Source organism: Dipodomys spectabilis, unplaced genomic scaffold, assembly GCF_019054845.1.
Source record: "Dipodomys spectabilis isolate Male_0828 unplaced genomic scaffold, ASM1905484v1 ptg000097l, whole genome shotgun sequence".
NCBI lineage: Eukaryota > Metazoa > Chordata > Mammalia > Rodentia > Heteromyidae > Dipodomys > Dipodomys spectabilis.
In genome coordinates this window covers 3571975-3591949 of record NW_024870774.1, presented here as the reverse complement: position 1 = coordinate 3591949, position 19975 = coordinate 3571975, and the positions used below count along the sequence as shown (strand labels likewise).

General features: G+C 45.7%; 1 protein-coding gene across 2 annotated transcripts in view; it reads right to left on the bottom strand.

Annotated features, from left to right (window-relative positions):
- The window catches only part of Slc7a8 (solute carrier family 7 member 8), a 79744-nt gene that overhangs the window by 10785 nt on the left and 48984 nt on the right, over nt 1-19975 (bottom strand). Inside the window, exons 4-7 of one of the 2 annotated variants that reach the window (XM_042686463.1) lie at nt 9896-10021; nt 6082-6235; nt 5414-5537; nt 1753-1856 (exon numbers count right to left, since the gene is read on the bottom strand). In XM_042686463.1, coding sequence (XP_042542397.1) covers nt 1753-1856; nt 5414-5537; nt 6082-6235; nt 9896-10021 — 508 coding nt within the window. Of the gene's footprint in view, nt 1-1752; nt 1857-5413; nt 5538-6081; nt 6236-9895; nt 10022-19975 lie in introns of those variants that run through there. The other variant, XM_042686465.1, reaches the window with a different exon arrangement.

The window sequence follows — 19975 nt, the reverse complement described above, 5'->3', positions numbered from 1 at the left end:
TTTAAAAGAAAATTCCCTGGAAAAAGTAAAACGGTGCTGGTGGCTCACACCTATAATCCTAGCTACTGAGGAGGCTGTGATCTGAGCATCAAGGTTTGAAGGCAGCACCTCAGAGGAAGGGGATGGTGTGATAGGGACAAAAACACAGAATTAGCACAGTGGGAGGTGTGTGTGTGTGTGTGTGTGTGTGTGTGTGTGTGTTTGCAATAGTGTGTCCATGTAGCCCACTGAACTCAAAATCTTCCTATGTTAGCTTCCCAAGTGCTGTGATTACAGGTATGTTATACACGCCCAGAGCATGCAGGGAGTTCTAAAGAGAACTATTATTTACTTTGTAATTTGTATATGAGGTAAGAGTGAACGAACGAGCAGCAGCTGTCGGAAGTGCACTTGTCATCATGTGCTACCTAGACCAGTGTCACTAGTTTCATGCAATCACAGGCATCCCAGCCCCCTCCCCATGCCATCTCCCCTTGCCATGCAGCCTCATGCATTAGACTGAGCCCTGGGACTTGATGGGACTCTTTGTCCTCACAGCCGGGGTCCTACCCTTCCTCTACACTCAGCCAGGACCAAGAATAATTGCCTGGGTTCATTAGCATTCTCAAATGTCCTAGCTCCTCAGAATCATCCTTTCAGTATCCCAGAGCACAAAAGAGTAAGAGAGATAAGGGAAAGAGGAGAAAGGAAAGAACTGGAAGATGAGCAGAGGAGGTCTGGGTGGGTGAGGTCAGGCCTCTGAACCAGAGGCCGAGCACACCATGCACCACTGTCTCCTGCATGCATGCACAACTATGCCACATGCACGCAGGCCACTGAGTGGCCTGCCCCCAGGGACAAACCCCACTCTAAAGTGACTGTAGCCAGTCACTGTCCTCCAACAGCCTCATGTGTCACTGCTCTTCCACTGTTGGCCTTTGGCTCGGGCTTCCAGGTAGCCACTGCTCCTGTGTAACATGCACACGAGGTTTCTGTGGGTGAGTGTCATAGGCTTCTTTCCTGCCCTACCCTGGATCCTAAAAACATGGTCATTTCACAGGAACTCCTCCCTGACATTAAGGAATCATTTATTTATCTTGTTTTTCCAGTACTGAGATTTGAACTCAGATCCTTGATCTTTCTTAGCTGGCTCTCTACTACTTGAGCCATGCCTCTAGCTTTTTGCTGGTTATTTTGGAGAGGGAGTCTTACAGTCTTCTTTGACTGGATTGGCTTTGAATCTCAATTCTTAGATCTCAGCCTCCTGAGTAACTAAGACTCCAGGTGTGGGCAACCAGCATCCAGTTAGCACTTGCCTGTTGAGTAGCGAACAGACCTAAATCCACATGACACTCTGAGTGCTCTTATTCCATGTACAGTCTTGTTCTAGAATATTGGGGAAGCCAGATCCAGAGGCCCCAAGACAGGAATGCCTCCTGGTCCCTTTCAGAGCAGGGTTTCTTCTTAGCTAGCAGCAGCCTGTGTTTAGATGAGTGGGACTACAGCCAAGACACTGCTGCCAATCACAGCCCTTGCTCCTTCAGAAACCACACAGCCTACCACAGGTGAAACACCTACAACCTGCACGCCATATATACTGGTCACTGTGTGCATAGCATACCCCTCAGCACCCACACTGACACATACACATTTCTGCAAAGCTACTTCCGAAGGAGCCTACACAGACCCCTGCTGACAGAGACAAGCCCACCATATCCACACAGAACAATGCATAGGGCAGAATGGTCCAGGAAGGGCCCAAGCAAAACTCACCGGGAGGAGGTGAAGAGAGAGCCATTAACTCCTCCAAAAGTGGACAGGGCCACAGAGATGGGCATGATCCAGGCCATGACACCCAAAAGCTTCTCTCCAAAAGTCTGGGAAAAAAAAACAAGGTGGGGAGTAGAAAAGGAGAATTACAACACTCTACCCCAGCTTTTGTCTCCCTTCCCCACCTGCAGATTCTCTCTGGCCAATCAACTCCAGAGCCCAGGCCCTTGTTGCCATATCTACTGGCAACTACACATCAGGAGTCAATTCATGCTTTGGGATCACCAAAGGATCGATCCAGTGTATGTGGCAAAAATAATAGTGATGAATTAACACTTATGTGGCAAAAATAATAGTGATGAACTAACACTTATTATCATTTTTTATGAATGAAGAAATTTGGGAATATAGTAGTAACTTATCTCAGTGCCCTCCTTGGAGATGGAAACCAAGTGGGGTGAGACCAGGCCTCCCAGGGAAAGGGAGAGATCTAGATAGGCTTGTGAGTTACACAGGCCTGAATTCAAATCCTAGCTCTACCCTGAGTAAAGATTGTAATTTCTTTTTCCAATGCTGGGGATGAAACCTAGGGTTTTGCAACCACTGACATACATTTCTAGCCTGAGGTTTATAACTTTTGTGTGTGTGTGCTGGTACTGGGGCTTGAACTCATAAGTCTTGTTTAGCTTTTTCGCTCAAGGCTAGCACTCTACTATTGAGCCCCAGCGCTATTTCCAGCTTTTTGCTAGTTAACTGGAGATAAGAGCCTTTCAGATTTGTTTGCATTGGCTAGAATTGAACCATGATCCTCAGAACTCAGCCTCCTGAATAGCTGGGATTAAAGGCATGAGCCATCAGCCTGGGTTATTTATTTTTTGAGGATAGGTCTTATTATGTAACCCAGACTAGTCTCTTCCTCAGGATTCTTCTGCCTTACCCTCCTGAATGCTGCAAGTTTATAATTGTTTTCTCCTTCCTTCCTTCCTTCCTCCCTCCCTCCCTCTTTTTTTTTTTGCATGGTACCAAGGATTTTTTTTGGGGGGGGGGGGGTCTGGTTGTGGGGCCTGAACTCTGGGCCTGGGCACTGTCCCTCAGCTCTTCAGCTCAAGGCTAGAGCTCTACCACTTGAGCCATAGTGCCACTTCCGGCTTTTTTCCTTTTGCTTATGTGGTGCTGGGGAATTGAACCCAGGGCCTCAGGCATGCAAGGCAAGCGCTCTACCACTGAGCCACCTTCCCAGCCAGGTACCAAGGATTTAATCCAGGCTCTTGTCCTTGCTAGGCAAGTACTCTACCATTTGAACTTGCCCCCAGCTCACAAGTTTGTATTTTTTTAGTGATGGTCTTACAGCTTGAACTCAGGGCCTGGGCACTGTTCCTGAGCTTTTGTGCTCAAGGCTAGCACTCTACTACTTGAGCCACAGTTCCTTTCTGGCTTTTCAGTGTTTAATTAAAGATAAGAGAGTCTCAGAAGCTGGGCACTGCTGGCTTACACCTGTGAGCTACTCTGAGATCTAAGGATCTTAGTTAGAAGCTAGCCTAAGCAGGAAACTCCATGAGACTCTTAGCTCCAATAAAGTACTCAAAAGAAAAAAAACAACAACATAGGGGGTCTGGGAAGTTGGCTCAGTGGTAGAGAGCTTACCTTGCATGCATGAGGCCCTGGGTTCGATTCCTCAGCACCACATAAGCAGAAAAAAAAAGCCGGAAGTGGCGCTGTGGCTCAAGTTGTAGAGTGCTAGCCTTGAGCTGAAGAGCTGAAGGACAGCGCCCAGGCCCAGAGTTCAGGCCCCACGACTGGACCAAAAAAAAAAGAAAAAAAAATAGCTGGGCACCAGTGGCTCACGCCTGTAATCCTAGCAACTCAGGAGGCTCAGATCTGAGGATCATAGGTCAAGGCCAGACAGGGCAGGAAAGTCCATAAGACTCTTACCTCCAATAAACCACTAGAAAACCAGAAGTGGTGCTAGGGCTCAAGCAGTAGAGTGCTCACCTTGAGCCGAAGAACTCAGGGACAGCGCCCAAGCTCAGAGTTCAAGCCCTAGATCTACAAAAAAAAAAAAAAAAAAAAAAAACCCAAAAAAACAAAAACCAGAAGTGGCACTGTGGGCTCAAGTGTTGCTAGCCTTAAGCACAGAGAGGCTCAAGGACAGAGCCCAGGCTCTGAGTTCAAGCCCCAGGACCAAAAAAAAAAAAAGGTCTCAGGAAGCTGAGTACCTGTCTGTGGCTCACACCTGTAATCCTAGCTACTCAGAAGCTGTGATCTGAGGATTGAAGTTTGAAGCCAGCCCAGGCATAAAAGTCCCCAAGAGACTCTTACCTCTGATTAACCATTCAAAAACCAGAAGTGGCTCTGTGGCTCAAAGTGGTAGAGCATTAGCCTTAAGTAAAACAGCTCAAGGACAATGCCGAGGCCCTGAGTTCAAGCCCCATGACCAATTGAAAAAAGATCTCAGTGACTTTCTGCCTGAGCTGGCTTTGAACTGTGAACCTCAGATCTTAGCCTCCTGAGTAGGTAGACACAAATCACTAGTTCCCCACAGGCTTCTAATTTTTTTTTTTTTTTTGGTCAGTCATGGGGCTTGAACTCTGGGCCTGAGCACTGTCCCTCAGTGATTCAGCTCAAGACTTAGCGCTCTACCACCTGAGCTACAGCACCACTTCCAGTTTTCTGGCCCTTTACTGGAGATAAGAGTTTCATGGATTTTTCTGCCCATGAGGGTTTTGAACTGTGATCCTCAGATCTCAGCTTCCTCAGTAGCTAGGATTACAGGCCTGAGCCACCTGTGCTGGCTAAATTTGTAATTTTTGAGCCTCATTTTCCCATCTATAAAATAGAGATAGGTCCCAACTTATAGCATGATTTCTAAATGTGTAAACTAGTTTATGCTGGTGGAAACATATGAATCAACCAAACTTTGATTCTAAATGTATAGATTATAGTCTTTGTGTTCTGAAGAGACTAAAAGGTTGTGGGCTGGCTTTCTTAGTGCTCTGAGTCAGGTTTATTGCCCGTGCCAGGGGAGAGATTGTCTAGGCCAGATGTCCTGCTGTGTGGGAAGTTGTTGGTCATAGGAACAGGCTGCCAAGGGAGGTGGCAGGCCCTTTTAATTTTGTCTCCTGAGAAGAGACACAGAATGACTTTGGCAGGGTGGAGTATGGCTCAGCCTGAGGCTAGAAGCAGCATTGCTTCCAGGCCTTTCTCCGCAGTCAAGGATCTCAGGATTTCCCAAAGAGCAAGAACGACTCCAATGATTGAACTGTTTACCAGCACCCACTTTTCCCTGATAAGGGAAGGAATCAGCTTATATGATTCCTAGAGGAGGGAATGAAGGCAGAGAAATGAGTGATTACTTTATGTAATGGTATGAAAGTCTCCCCTATATGATCCTCAACGTCCAGAGTTTACAGTGTCTAAGCTCAGGAGCCAGGACATTTATTTTGTAAAGTATTGGATACCAGGCATTTCAGCTTCACAGACTCAGCTCTGCCATGTAGCTACTCTAGACCAAACCAGCCATCAGTTTGCTCCTGGACACTTGTAAATTCTGCCCTGATGATTTGGCATGATGCCACCTGTGTGAGATCATGGATCAGGAAAAAAGTATGTGGGGCTGACTCTATGTCAGCGTTCTAGGTTTGAGACCCTGAGTTCGATTTCTTACCACAGCGACTGCGTTTGATGCCAGCAGCTCCTGGGGGGACATTGCAGTGACATACGCGACATTGGCAAAGACATACACAAATGTGACCAGTGGGATGGAGATGAAGATGGCTCTGGGAAGGTTCCTGTAGAGGGAGAGGAGGTGAGAGGGAAGCCTATGCTGGCACACCTGTTCTGCCAATGAATCGGCCTGAGCCTGGCTCTTGTAGCATCTCTGGGCTTCCTCACCCTGGGAGGTGGGTTTTATCTCAGTTGGGACAAGGTACATGTAGAAATGAAATGGCTGGTGCTGACTGCTTGCTTCTTGACCCAGATCTCTGCCACAGACTGCCTCAAGTCACAAGGACCAGCCTGTCCTGTAACAGGGAAATGGCTCAGAGCCTTGAGGGACACAATTCATTCTCTAAGGCAGCTGACTCTTAGTCAACACAGTATGCAGCTTTTAACCTGCCTGGGGACATTCATAAGACTCTGTCTTTCCTCTGGACAGGGTGGATGGCAAATGGTTTCAGTTCCTGGGAAATGAGCTGTTCCTTTAGGACAAACCAGAGCAAGGTCAGGATGGGGACTGGAGAAGGGGTCAGTGCACACCTGCTCCCTATGCCCAGCAGCAGTTACTGTTGAGGCCTCTCAAAGGGGGAGGGGATGAGCTGGGCTATTGAAACTCACTTGTAGGGATCCACAAGTTCCTCCGTCACATAATTAAGAAAGTTCCACCCTCCATAGGCAAAGGATCCCTGAAGGAAAGCCAGGGCAATAAGGCCAATGTCAGGTTCCTGGAAATTCTCAAACGCATTCTTTGGCTCCAGCCAGAAGAATTCGCCTGTGGACAAAATGGACAAGAGGCTGTTCAGAGAGACAAGTTTAGGTGCCCCCATGCAGGCTCACTGCCCCACCTCTACCCCCTCCGCCTGTGAACATACTCCAGCTTTTTTTTTTTTTTTTTTTGGGTCTGGTCATGGGGCCTGAACTCTGGGCCTGGGCGCTGTCCCTCAGCTCTTCAGCTCAAGGCTAGCACTCTACCACTTGAGACACAGCGCCACTTCCGGCTTTTTTTCTTTTTGCTTATGTGGTGCTAAGGAATCGAACCCAGGGCCTCAAGCATGCAAGGCAAGCGCTCTACCACTGAGCCACCTTCCCAGCCCATTTTTTTTCTTTTTCTTTTTTTTCTTTTTTTTGTCAGTTGTGGGGCTTGAACTCTGAGCCTGGGCACTGTCCCTCAGCTCTTTAGCTCAAGGCCAGCACTCTACCACTTCAACCATGGTGCCACTTCCAGTTTTCTGGTGGTTTATTGGAGATAAGAATCTCATGGACTTTCCTGCCCGGCTGGCTTTGAATCGTGATCCTCAGATCTCAGCCTCCTGAGTAGCTAGGATTACATAAGTGAGCCACTGGCACCCGGCTACTCTAGCTTTATAGTCTATGGTGAACCCAATGTGTCATAGAAGTGGAGTTAAAAGGAGCAAGGAAGTTCAGGTGCTGAACTTCCCAGTGCCTCAGAGCCCTAAATTCATATAGCCTGGGTTGAAAGCATGATTCTGAATGCTGCTTTTAAAACAACAAGGAAGTGGCACTGTGGCTCAACAGGTAGAACGCTCGCCTGAGCTCAAGAGTGCAGGGACAGTGTGCAGGTCCAAAGTTCAAGCTCCATGACCAAAAAATAAAGTTGTTCTTTAAGGGGCTGGGAAGGTGGCTCAGTGGTAGAGTGCTTCCCTTGCATGCATGAGGCCCTAGGTTCAATTCCTCAACACCACATAAGAAGAAAAATCTGGAAGTGGCGCTGTGGCTCAAGTGGTAGAGCACTATCCTTGAGCTGAAAAGCTGAGGGACAGTGTCCAGGCCCAGAGTTCAGGCCCCACAACTGACAACAAACAAACAAACAAACAAGGGGCTGGGAAGGTGGCTCAGTGGTAGAGTGCTTGCCTTGCATGCATGAGGTCCTGGGTTCCATTCCTCAACACCACATAAGCAAAAAGAAAAAAGCTGGAAGTGACGCTGTGGCTCAAGTGGTAGAGTGCTAGCCTTGAGCTGAAGAGCTGAGGGATAGTGCCCAGGCCCAGAGTTCAGGCCCCACGACCAGACCCCCCCCCCAAAAAAAAACAAAAAGAAACAAACAAACAAAAGCTAATGTGAAAAGAAAGGCCAGGGTAAATTGGAAACAGTATTGGACCCTTGGTAGTGTCCTGACCATCTTCCCCGATATCTACGCTTGTGCATTTTCATGACGAAAGCATCCAAGAGGGCTGGGAATCTGGTTCGGTGATAAAGTGCTTGCCTACCATGCATGAAGCCCAGAGTTTGATTTCTCAGTACCACACACACAGAAAAAGCCAGAAGTGGTGCTATGGCTCAAGTGGTAGAGCTCTAGCCTTGAGCAAAAAGAAGCTCAAGGGCAGTGCCAGGCCCTGAGTTCAAGCCCCAGGACTGGCAACAAAAAAAAAAAAAAAAAAAAAAAGGAAGAGAGGGGGAGAGAGAGAGAGAAAGCATCAAGAACAACAAACATAAGTTTCTTTGTAGTTCAAGCTTGTTAACATCTTTTCTCCTTTCTTCTTTCTTTCCCTTCCTGTTTTTCCTTCCTTCTTTCTTTTTTCTTTTTGTCTGGGGCCTGAACTCTGGGCCTGGGTACTGTCCCTCAACTCAAGTGGTCTACCACTTGAGCCACAGTGCCACTTCCAGCTTTTTCTGCTTATGTGGTACTGAGGAATTGAACCCAGAGCCTCAGACATGCAAGGCAAGGACTCTACCACTGAGCCACCTTCCCAGCCCATTCCTTTTTTCTTTCCTTCCTCCCTCCCTCTTTCCTCCTCACCTTTCCTCTCCTCTCCTCTCCTTACCCTCCCGCTCTTCCTCTCTCTCTTTATTTCTCTTACCAGTACTAAGTTTGAACTCAGGGCTTTGTACTCTTGCACCCTAGCTCAGCTCTTTTGCTCAAGGCTGATGCTCTACTACTTGAGCCACACCTCCACTTCTGGCTTTTTCTTTTTGGTCGGTCGTGGGGCTTGAACTCTGGGCCTGGGCGCTGTCCCTCAGCTCTTCAGCTCAAGGCGAGCGCTCTACCACTTGAGCTACAGCGCCACTTCCGGTTTTCTGGTGGTTTATTGGAGATAGGAGTCTCACGGTCTCTCCTGCCCGGGCTGGCTTTGAACCGCGATCCTCAGATCTCAGCCTCCTGAGTAGCTAGGATTACAGGCGTGAGCCACCAGCGCCCAGCTAATATATAGGCAATTTAATCTTTTTTTTTTTTTTTGTCGGTCGTGGGGCTTGAACTCTGGGCCTGGGTGCTGTCCCTCAGCTCTTCAGCTCAAGGCTAATGCTCTACCGATTGAGCTACAGCACCACTCACTTCTGGCTTTTTGATGGTTAACTGGAGATAAGAATTTCAGAGAGGGCTGGGAAGGTGGCTCAGTGGTAGAGCGCTTGCCTTGCATGCTCGAGGCCCTGGGTTCGATTCCTCAGCACCACATAAGCAAAAAGAAAAAAGCCGGAAGTGGCGCTATGGCTCAAGTGGTAGAGCACTATCCTTGAGCTGAAGAGCTGAGGGACAGCGTCCAGGCCCAGAGTTCAGGCCCCACGACCGGACCCAAAAAAAAAAAAGAATTTCAGAGAGTTTTTGGTCTGGGTTGGTCTGGTTTGAATCATGATCCTCAGATCTCAGCCTCCTGAGTAACTAGGATTACAGACATAAGCTCCTCAGTGCCCAGATATCTTGTCCCGTTGTAAGGTGCAGCTTGGTCTCCTTTTTCATGGTATTTTAGTAATGAGCCTTTAAATTGCCTTCCCAGCGCTTTCCGCAGTGTCTTACACACTATGGCTCTCATCAAAGGTTGCTGGATTGCAGGGTATAGCTCAGTGGTAGAGAGCCTGGCTAGCACACACTTGCACAAAGCCCTGGTTGGATTTCTAGCACCAAAGACTTAATCCAATTGATTAAGATAATCAGGAATACACTATAGCAGAAATTTGTTTTCTGGAATAAGTTTCCCCTCACTGTCAGCAGTGCTTGTGGGCAGGCAGGAGGTCTCCCCGTTTTTCATCTGATTTGCAATTGACACTGAACAGAGCCTAGTGGTGCAATGGGTACCATGGAAACCAAATACAAGACTCTCAGCTTAGAAAGGACCAAATCCAATGGGGAATGTTGGCAGGGGCCCCGGGAATGTAGGGCTCTCTTTTGCAGAGAATATGAGTAATTTTGAAAAATAAAATGCTCCTTTGTTCACCATTTTAAGATATGGACAGGGCACCAAAGAAGATGCAGGATGCTTTGCTTTACAGAGATTTGGGGTCTTTACCTGGCTGTGCAAGCATGGGGAAGTAGATCTTTGCAAGATGAGGTGGTGGTGGTAGTTGCATTCCTAACCCTGGGGAAAACGGCTTGTAATCTCTTTATGGAACAAGCAAAGAACTCTGGAAGCCAGAACTGAGAGATCTCAGGATGTGTACATGCAAGTTGTGTGGGGCCCTGCTGGCCCATGACACTCACCTTTGCATATCTGTACAATTCCCATGATGATGATCAGGGCCAGGGCCAGGAGCTTCCCAGCTGTAAAGATGTCTTGAACCCGAGTGGCCCACCGCACACTGGAGCAGTTGACCCATGTGAGAAGCACTGGAATGACAGAGATGCCCAGACATGTCCTGAGAAGCTACATGAGGCTGCACAAGTGCTCTTCTTGCTCCTGAGAATGGAACTGTGACAAGTGAGCTAAACATTTCACAAGCTCAGCTCCAGTGACCAGAGACTTTGGCTCTGTTAACCAGATACAAATAAGGATTACATGCCCCAAATTAGAGCTTGGTCAGAGCACACCCAGGGCTAGAAGCCAAAACCTGGCAGGGAAGTTAGGCACGAGTATGGACTTAGTATTCAAGCCATTATCTCTTCAAGGGGAACCATAAGCAGCTACTGAGATCTTGGAAGTCGCTTTTCTGAGCCCGATTTTGAGGCAAGAGATGTTTAGGGACTCTTTTTATTTGTCAAGGTATAATTTGTATGATTTTTTTTTTTTTGGCTTTTGTGGTGCTGAGGAATTGAACCCAGGGCTTCATGCACAAGAGGCAAGCACTCTACCACTAAGCCAACTTCGTAGCCCTTGTCAAGGTATAATTTGTATCTTGTGAAATTCACTCTGTGTGTGTGTGTGTTTGTGTGTATATGTGTGTGTGTGTGAATGTGTGTATATGTTGTGATGCTGGAGATGGAACCTAGGGCCTCATATATACTGGGCAAGCACTCTATTACTGAGCTACAACTCTAGTACTATTATTATTATTATTATTATTAATTTCAGAGATTTGCTCTGTAGCACAGTCTGGCCTCAAACTTCTGGTCCTCCTGCCTCAGCCTGTCAAGAACTGGAATGACAGGTGTTTATCTCTACAACCGGCTCAAATTTCATTATTTTTTTCTTTCTGTTATAGGGTTTGAACTTGAAGCCTGGTACTTGTTTGACTTATTTGCTCAACTGGTACTTTACCACTTAAACCATACTTCCAGCCAAGATTTCTCTTGGTTATTTTGTTAATACCAGGGCTTGAACTCAGTACCTTGCACTCTCATTTGGCTTTTCTTGCTTATGGCTGGTGCTCTACCACTTGAGCCACACCCCAACTCTAGTTGGTTATTTTGGAAATGGAGTCCCTCAGACTTATCTTTCTCTGCCAGGTCTCCTGTGTAGGATTATAGATGTGAGCCACTGCTGTCTAGTTAAAATTCACCTTTTTTAAGACTCTAATTTAATGAGATTTTTTATATGCTTTTTTATTGTAAAAGTGCTATACAGAGGGTTACAGTTACATGAACAAGGTAATGAGTACACTTCCTATTGAGCATTGTTGCCTCCTCCTTCATTTCGCCCCTACCATCCCTTCCCTCCCACCTCCACAACTACTCATGATGTTATAAAGTTCTTTTTCAATAATTTAATGAGATTTGACAAATGTATCTACATTGTTTAATTATTACCTCACTCACTATATAGAACTTTCTAACACTCTACAAGGTTGTCTATTTACCTCTGGCCGACACTAGTTTGATTTCTGTCCCTATAGTAGTAGTTTTGCTTTTTCCAGAATATCACATAAATAAACAGAACCATAAAATATGTGGGTTTTTGCATCTGGTTTCTTTCACCTAACATAATAATGCTTTGAAATCTATTTATGTGGGGCTGGGAAGGTGGCTCAGTGGTAGAGTGCTTGCCTTGCATGCAAGAGGCCCTGGGTTCGATTCCTCAGCACCACATAAGCAGAAAAAGCAGGAAGTGGGGATGAGGCTCAAGTAGTAGAGCGCTAGTCTACAGCTGAAGAGCTCAGGGACAGCACCCAGGCCAAGTTCAGGCCCCATGACCGACCAAAAAAAATCTATACACGTTGCTTTACAGTGGTAATTTGTTTTTGTTTTTGTCAGTTGTGGTGCTTGAACTCAGGGCCTGTGTTGTCCCTGAGCTTTTTTTTTTTTTTTGGTCGGTCATGGGGCTTGAACTCTGGGCCTGGGTGCTGTCCCTCAGCTCTTCAGCTCAAGGCGAGCGCTCTACCACTTGAGCTACAGCACCACTTCCGGTTTTCTGGTGGTTTATTGGAGATAGGAGTCTCACAGTCTCTCTTGCCCGGTCTGGCTTTGAACCGCGATCCTCAGATCTCAGCCTCCTGAGTAGCTAGGATTACAGGCGTGAGCCACCAGCGCCCGGCGTCCCTGAGCTTTTTTATTCAAGGCTAATGCTCTACCACTTTGAGATACAGTGCCACTTCTGGGTTTCTAGTAGTTAATTGGAGATAAGAGTTTCACTGACTTTCTGCGGAAAGTTTTGAATCCAATCTTCAGATCTTAGCCTCCTGAGTAGCTAGGATTATAGGTGTGAGCCAGTGGCACTCAGCTTGTTCTTTTTAATTGTTAAAGACTATTCTGGGAGATGGGAAGGGATAGGAAGGGGAAACAGAGGAGGCAGCAATGCTTGATAAGAAATGTACTCATTATCTTCCCATGTAATTGTAACTCCTCTTAACGGTATTTTCACAATTAAAAAAAAAAGACTTTTCAGTTATGCGGCGGTATCCAGTTTTGTTTTGTTTTTCACTCTGATGGACATTTAATTGGCTCCCAGTAAATATAATTGCTATTTAAAAAAAAAAAAAAGCTTGCATAGAGTCTGGTATGATGGTGCATGCCTGTAATCCCAGCAACTGGGAGGCAGGGGCAGGAGTATTGAAAGTTGGAGGCTACCTTGGGCTACATGGTGAAAGACTTTGTCTCAAAAAAATAAAGAAGAGGGGCTGAGAATGTGACTTAGTGGTAAAGTGCTTGCCTAGCATGCATGAAACCCTGGGTTCTATTCCTTAGTACCAGAAGTGGTGCTATGGCTCAATGGTAGAGTGCTAGCCTTGAGCAAAAGAAGCTCAGGGACAGTGCCCAAGCCTTGTGTTCAAGCCCCAGGACTGAAACAAAAAAGAAAGACAGAAAAAAAAGAAAGAAAGGAGGAAGAAAGAAAAGATTTGCTTAGAAGTTTTTGAGTGAGGGCTGGGAAGGTGGCTCAGTGGTAGAGTGCTTGCCTTGCATGCCTGAGGCCCTGGGTTCGATTCCTCAGCACCACATAAGCAAAAAGAAAAAAGCCAGAAGTGGCGCTGTGGCTCAAGTGGTACAGTGTTAGCTTGAGCTGAAAAGCTGAGGGACAGCCCTCAGGCCCAGAGTTCAGGCCCCACAACTGGCCCCCTCCCCCCCAAAAAAAGAAGTTTTTGAGTGAATACTTGTGGTTTTTGAGTGGAGTTTTCGTTTTTATTGAATAAATTCCTAGGAATAGAATTTTGGGTATTTTGGTAAATACACATTTAATTTTATAAACTGAGCCGGGTGCCAGTGGCTCAAGCCTGTAATCCTAGGTACTCAGGAGGCTGAGATCTGAGGATCAGGTTCACAACCAGCCCGGGCAGGAAAAGTCCTTGAGACTCTTATCTCTAAGAAACCACCAGAGAACTGGAAGTGGCACCGTAGCTCAAGTGGTAGAGCGCTTGCCTTGAGCTGAAGAGCTGAGGGACAGCACACAAGCCCAGAGTTCAAGCTCCACAACCAACAACAACAACAACAAAAGAAGTTCAAAGCCAGCCTGGGCAAAGAAATCAGAGAGACTCTTATCTCCAACCAGTAAAAGGACAGAACCGGAGATATGGCTCAAGTGGTAGCTTAAGAAATCTGCAAGTAGGGCTGGGAAGGTGGCTCAGTGGTAGAGCGCTTGCCTTGCATGCCTGAGGCCCTGGGTTCGATTCCTAGCACCACATAAGCAAAAAGAAAAAAGCCGGAAGTGACACTGTGGCTCAAGTGGTAGAGTGCTAGCCTTGAGCTGAAATGCTGAGGGACAGTGCCCAGGCCCAGAGTTCAGGCCCCACAACTGGACCCAAAAAAAAAAAGAAATCTGCAAGTAGACTGGGAAGGTGGCTCAGTGGTAGAGCACTTGCCTTGCATACCTGAGGCCCTGGGTTCGATTCCTCAGCACCACATAAGCAGAAAAAAAAAGCCAGAAGTGGTGCTGTGGCTCAAGTGGTAGAGTGCTAGCCTTGAGCTGAAGAGCTGAGGGACAGCGCCCAGGCCCAGAGTTCAGGCCTCACGACCGGGCCCAAAAAAAAATAAGAAAGAAAAAAGAAAGAAATCTACAATGAAAAAGCTGAGTAAGAGTGCAAGGCTCTGAATTCTAGCCTCAATATTGTCATGGACACACTCACACACACACACACACACACACACATTTCCATTTTTCTAAAGAGGCAACATCACTTTGTCTTCCTGCCAGTAATATATATATACAGATTCCTGTTATTCTGTATCCTTATCAACAACTGTTATTATCAATTTATGCGCCCTCTCTTTATATAACTAATGTGTGTGTGTGTGTGTGTGTGTGTGTGTGTGTGTATTTGTCTGTGAGAGAGAGAGAGAGAGAGAGAGGGAGGAGGGGGAAGGGAGGTCAAGCACAAGCTTGGCTGTTTGGATGGGCAGCAAGAAGGACTATTTCACTGTGGTTTTGATCTGCATTTCCCTAGTGATTAGTGATGCTGAGAGCTAGCAAGGAGGGCTCTCAGCTTTGTTGTTACACTCCTCAAGCCACCCACCAAGCTGTGTGAAGAAGTGTGGTTCTCCGTTTCCAGATGGTTATGAAAAGCTTGAGGACAAGGGAGAAGAAAATTAAAATCCTCTGGCTCCTCCTTTTCCTGAATATAGCGGTGACCAGGACACCCCCTAGTGCTCAAAAGGTACACATCGTCCACATAAAAGCATCAGACTATTTTTATTTCTTCATGCCTCCTGCAAGGACTGAGTCCTGAATGACTGATTAAGTTTTAGCAACACCTTACTGTTAAACTGAGCTTTTATTTTCCAAGCATTTCACAACCTTATTTGATCTGTGCTTGATCTCAGCAGGGCAGAAGCATGCTACATTGCATCCATCTGTGGTCTTCCTTCCTAAAACAACCTTCTCTACCTGACAGACTCCCTATTTTTCAAGAGTCCTGTCTCATTAAGCTTTGTGATTTTATTTATTATTAATAATAGGGCCTGCTGCCTGACACCAGTGGCTCATGCTTGTAGCCCTAACTTCTTAGGAGGCTGAGATCTGAGGATTGAGATTTGAAGCTAGTCCAGGCACATACATCCAAGAGACTCTTCTATCCAATTAACCAGCCAAAAGCTGGAAGTAGAAATATTGCTCAAGTGCTAGCTTTGAGTGGAAAAAGCCAATCAAGAGCACAAGGCCCTGAGTTCAAGGACCTTAGCACACACACAAATAGTTTATCCTTTTTTGCTCCATAATGTCAGACTTTTCCTTTTTTTGGTGACAGTACTGGGGTTTGATCTCAGGGCCTCAGTGCTCTCCTTTGGCTTTTTTGCTCAAGTCTGACGCTCTGCCACTTGAGCAACACCTCTGCTTCTGGCTTTTTGCTGGATAGTTGGAAATAAGAGTAACATGCATTTGTTCACCTCGGTTGACTTTGAATCAGGATCCTCAGATCGCAGTCTCCTGAGTAGCTAGGATTACACACTACCAACTCCTGGCACACTTCTTCATATTAAAATGATCTGTTTCTTTTCTTCCACTTTCCTGGTAGGGGAAAGTATGGTACCATATCATTGGTACCTGCAAATAAGTAGGTACTCAACAAATATTTAATACAGTCCTCCAATGTCACCTCACTTTATATATGCCACAGTGCATACAAACCTCCCCTGTTCCCCAGTAATCTCATTAATAGGAGACCAAACCCCCAGTTCCTTTCATGGAGCCAAAAGAGCAACAAGAAGCCTGACCCCAAGGGTAGAAACTCCTGACTCAGTGTGGAAGAGCTGTTATCTAAGATGGTATCATATAAGGAGAATCAAAACATGTGGTCTGAGGAAAGATTTTATGTGCCTGAACAGGGAGAACATTTTGTGAATACTGGAATGTTCCAGATAGACAGAGACATCCTGACAAATACACACTTGATTATCTTACTCAATTCAGTCAGGATTTCAGGATCATGTGCCTGGGGACAATCCAACTCAAGTCACTCTAAACAACTGGAGCTGTGATCTCAGCTTCTCCCCAGGGCCCTGAAGACCTGCTGGGTACAAGGCTGGCCCCTGTACCCAGGAATCCAGCCAGACATAAGCAGTAATGATTCAAGAATAAAGATTGGTTTGAGAAAGAAAGGAAGATTAGAAAACAAAACCCATGTGGCTTGAGTGTGGATGTGGGTTACCGAAGAGATTGGATCCTGACTCAGAAGAGAAAATTACCCTCTATCAAAGGGAGGAGAAGGCAGGGGTCAAGGTAGGGAGACCAGATGAGACAGATGACAGGAAAACTCTTTCTTTCTTTCTTTCTTTCCTTCTTTCTTTCTTTCTTTCTTTCTTTCTTTCTTTCTTTCTTTCTTTCTTTCTTTCTTTCTTTCTTTCTTCCTTCCCTCCCTCCCTCCCTCCCTCCCTCCCTCCCTCCCTCCCTCCCTCCCTCCCTCCTTCCTTCCTTCCTTCCTTCCTTCCTTCCTCCCTTCCTCTCTCCCTTCTTTCCCTTCTCCTCCTATTCCCCTCTTTCTTTTCTCTTAATAATCAGTGCTGGGAAAACTGGGCATCAGAAAACTAAAAGTGGATCCCTGTTTGTCACCATGCACCCTGTTTGTCATCAACTCAAACTGGATCAAAGACTTCAATGTCAGACCGAAACTTTGAAATTACTATAAGAGGGAGTAGAAGAAACACTAGAACTCATAGGCAGAGGTGGAAACTTTTTGAAAAGAGTCCCCAGAGTCCAACAGATAGGAAAGAGATTTGACAAATGGGATTATAACCAAACTAAAAAGTTTCTGCACAGCAAATAACACAGTTACTAAACTAGAAAGACAACCAACAGACTGAGAGAAAATCTTTACCAGCAATACATCAGAAAAAGCCTAATATCCAAAATATATAATGACCTCAAGAGACTAACCCCTCCCAAAGCTAATAAGCCAATGGACAAAGGGATTAAGGAGAAACTTCTCAGAAGAAAAGGTTAAGGATGGCAAAGAAACACATGAGGAAATGTTCATCACCCTGACCATAAAGGAAATGTAATTCAAAACAACTCTGATCCATCTCATCACAGTTAGATTGGAAACATGAATTTGAACAACAATGTTGGTGGGGATGTAGGGGGAAAAAGGAACCCTACTGCACTGTTGGCAGGAATGTAAACCAGTACAGCCACTCTGGACAGCAGTCTGGAGGATCCTCAAAAATCTAAACATAGGCCCTCCCCATGACCCAGCCCTACCATGACTGGGCATCTACCCTGAGCCAGTACATAAAAAAGACACCTGTACATCCATGTTCGTTGCCATACTAGTCACAATAGCCAAGCTGTGGAAACAGCCCAGATGCCCAGATGAGTGGATCCAAAAAATGTGGACCCTATATACGATGGAATTTTACATAGACATTAGAAAGAATAATATTATATCATTTGCAGAGAAATGGATAGAACTAGAACAAATCATGTTAAGTGAGGTAAACCAAGCTGAGAGAGACAAAAGTTTCATGTTTTCTCTCATATGCAGAAGCTAGATCTAAAATACACTGGGACATCATAAATTCTACAGGACTGTAGGCATTCACACACAGTGAGACCAAAGGAGGATATTCTTAGGAAAGGAACACAAAGGACAATGCCTATGTGCTTCTGATCATACAAAATAATATTTATCAAAATGAACTCCAGGAAATGGAAACAAGAGTTTTTTTTTTTTTCCCTTCGGCTGAGAATGTGGCTTATTGGTAGAGTGCTTGCCTAGCATGTATAAAGCCCTGGGTACCATTCCTCAGTACTACATAAACAGAAAAGGCTGGAAGTGACACTGTGGCTCAAGTGGTAGAGTGTTAGCCTTGAGCAAAAAGAAGCTCAGGGACAGTGCCCAGGTCCTGAGTTCAAGGCCCAGGACTGGCAAAAAAAAAAAAAGTTTGTTCTTTCTTTTCTTTTTTCCTTTTTCTTTCTTTCTTTTTTGCTGTTTTTTTTTTTTTTCTTTTTTGCCCTATTTGATTATTTTTCATTTATGTCTTCGGGAGACTAAGGGGAGACACAGAAACAGAGGGACAAAGGGTAAACACATGCAGCAGTGGCACTCACTAGACATTATGTTGAAAATGAATTATACAGGGCAATGTGGCTTAGTGGTAGAGCACTTGCCTAGCATGCATGAAGCCCTGGGTTCAATTCTTCAGTGCCACATAAACAGAAAAAGCCCGAAGTGGCTCTGTGGCTCAAATGGTAGAGTGCTAGCCTTGAGCAAAAGAATCTCAGGGACAGTGCCCAGGCCCTGAGTACAAGCCCCAGGACTCGCAAGGAAAAAAAAAAAAAAGAAAAAAAGAAAATGAATTATACAACTTGTGGGTGGCAATGGGAAGGATCAACTGGAAGAGAGGGAGGGAAGGGGTGACATTGTACAAATACTCATTACTGACATATGTAACCTTAATATCTTTGTACGACACCTTTATAAAACAGTAAAAATTAAATTTTCTTTTTTGTTGTTTTAGAGGTGATATACAGCATGGTTACATGGACAGATGTCAGGTAGCAAGTGCATTTCCTTTCGTACAGTGTCATCTGTTCCTTCATTTTCTCCCATTCCCTTCCTCCCATCTCCATCCAGGAGTTGCATAGTTCACTTTCATCAATATCCAGTGCACTCCACTGTTGTACTTTTTTTTTTTTTTTTTTTGGGTCCGGTCGTGGGGCCTGAACTCTGGGCCTGGGCGCTGTCCCTCAGCTCTTCAGCTCAAGGCTAGTGCTCTACCACTTGAGCCACAGCGCCACTTCCAGCTTTTTTTTCTTTTTGCTTATGTGGTGCTGGGGAATCGAACCCAGGGCCTCATGCATGCAAGGCAAGCGCTCTACCACTGAGCCACCTTCCCAGCCCTCCACTGTTGTACTTTTTCACCTCCCCTCCACAGATGTGAACATGAATATACTATATATAAAGTAAAGAATATCAGAGTCATCAGAAAAAGGCAAAGCAAATTAAGAAAAACAGTCCTTTGTTTCCATATCTTTGGAGTTTGTTTCACTATGTATATTATTTTATAAAAAGAAATGTACTCTTTACCAGAATTATATAACTGTAATCCCTTTGTATAGCATCTTTATAGTAACAATAAAAAATTGAAAAACAAAACTCATTGGGGGTGGATATGAATTACAGAAGAGATTGGGTTCTGACTCAAAAGGAAATTACCCTCCACCAAGGGGAGGAGCGAGCAGGAGGCAGGATAGGGAGACCACAGATGACAGACAGAGAAAACAGAAGACAGTAAAGTTCTTCTTTTTTTCTTTCTTTTCCTTCTTTCCTCTTTCTTTCTTCCTTTCTGTCTTTTTCTCCTTCATGTGTGTGTGTGTGTGTGTGTGTGTGTGTGTGCGCGCGCGCGCTGGTACTAGGGCTTCAATTCAGGGCCTGGGTACTGTCCTTGGTCCTTTTTGTTCCTCTACTTGAGCCTCAGCTCCTCATTCTGGTGCCCACCTGAGAGGAAAGTTCTTTCTCTCTGTCTTTTTTTTTTTACAGGTCCTAGGGCTTGAATTCAGGGCGTGGGCACTGTTCCTGAGCTGATTTGTGCTCAAGGCTAACACTCTACCACTTGAGCCACAGCAGCACTTCTGGTTTTCTGGTAGTTAGTTGGAGATAAGAGACTCATGGACCTTCTTTCCCAAGCTGGCTTTGAACCACGATCCTCAGATCTCAGCTTCCTATGTAGCTAGGATTCAGGCTTGAGCCAACAGCAGAGTTGGACAACTTAAGAAAGGAAAATCCCCTGGGCTGGGAAGGTGGCTCAGTGGTAGAGCGCTTGTCTTGCATGCCTGAGGCCCTGGGTTTGATTCCTCAGCACCACATAAGCAAAAAGAAAAAAGCCGGAAGTGGTGCTGTGGCTCAAGTGGTAGAGTGCTAGCCTTGAGCTGAAGAGCTGAGGGACAGCGTCCAGGGCCACGACTGGACCCCCCCCCCCCAAAAAAAAAAAAAGAAAGAAAGGAAAATCCCAGCTGGGCACATGCCTATAATCTATTGAGGAGAC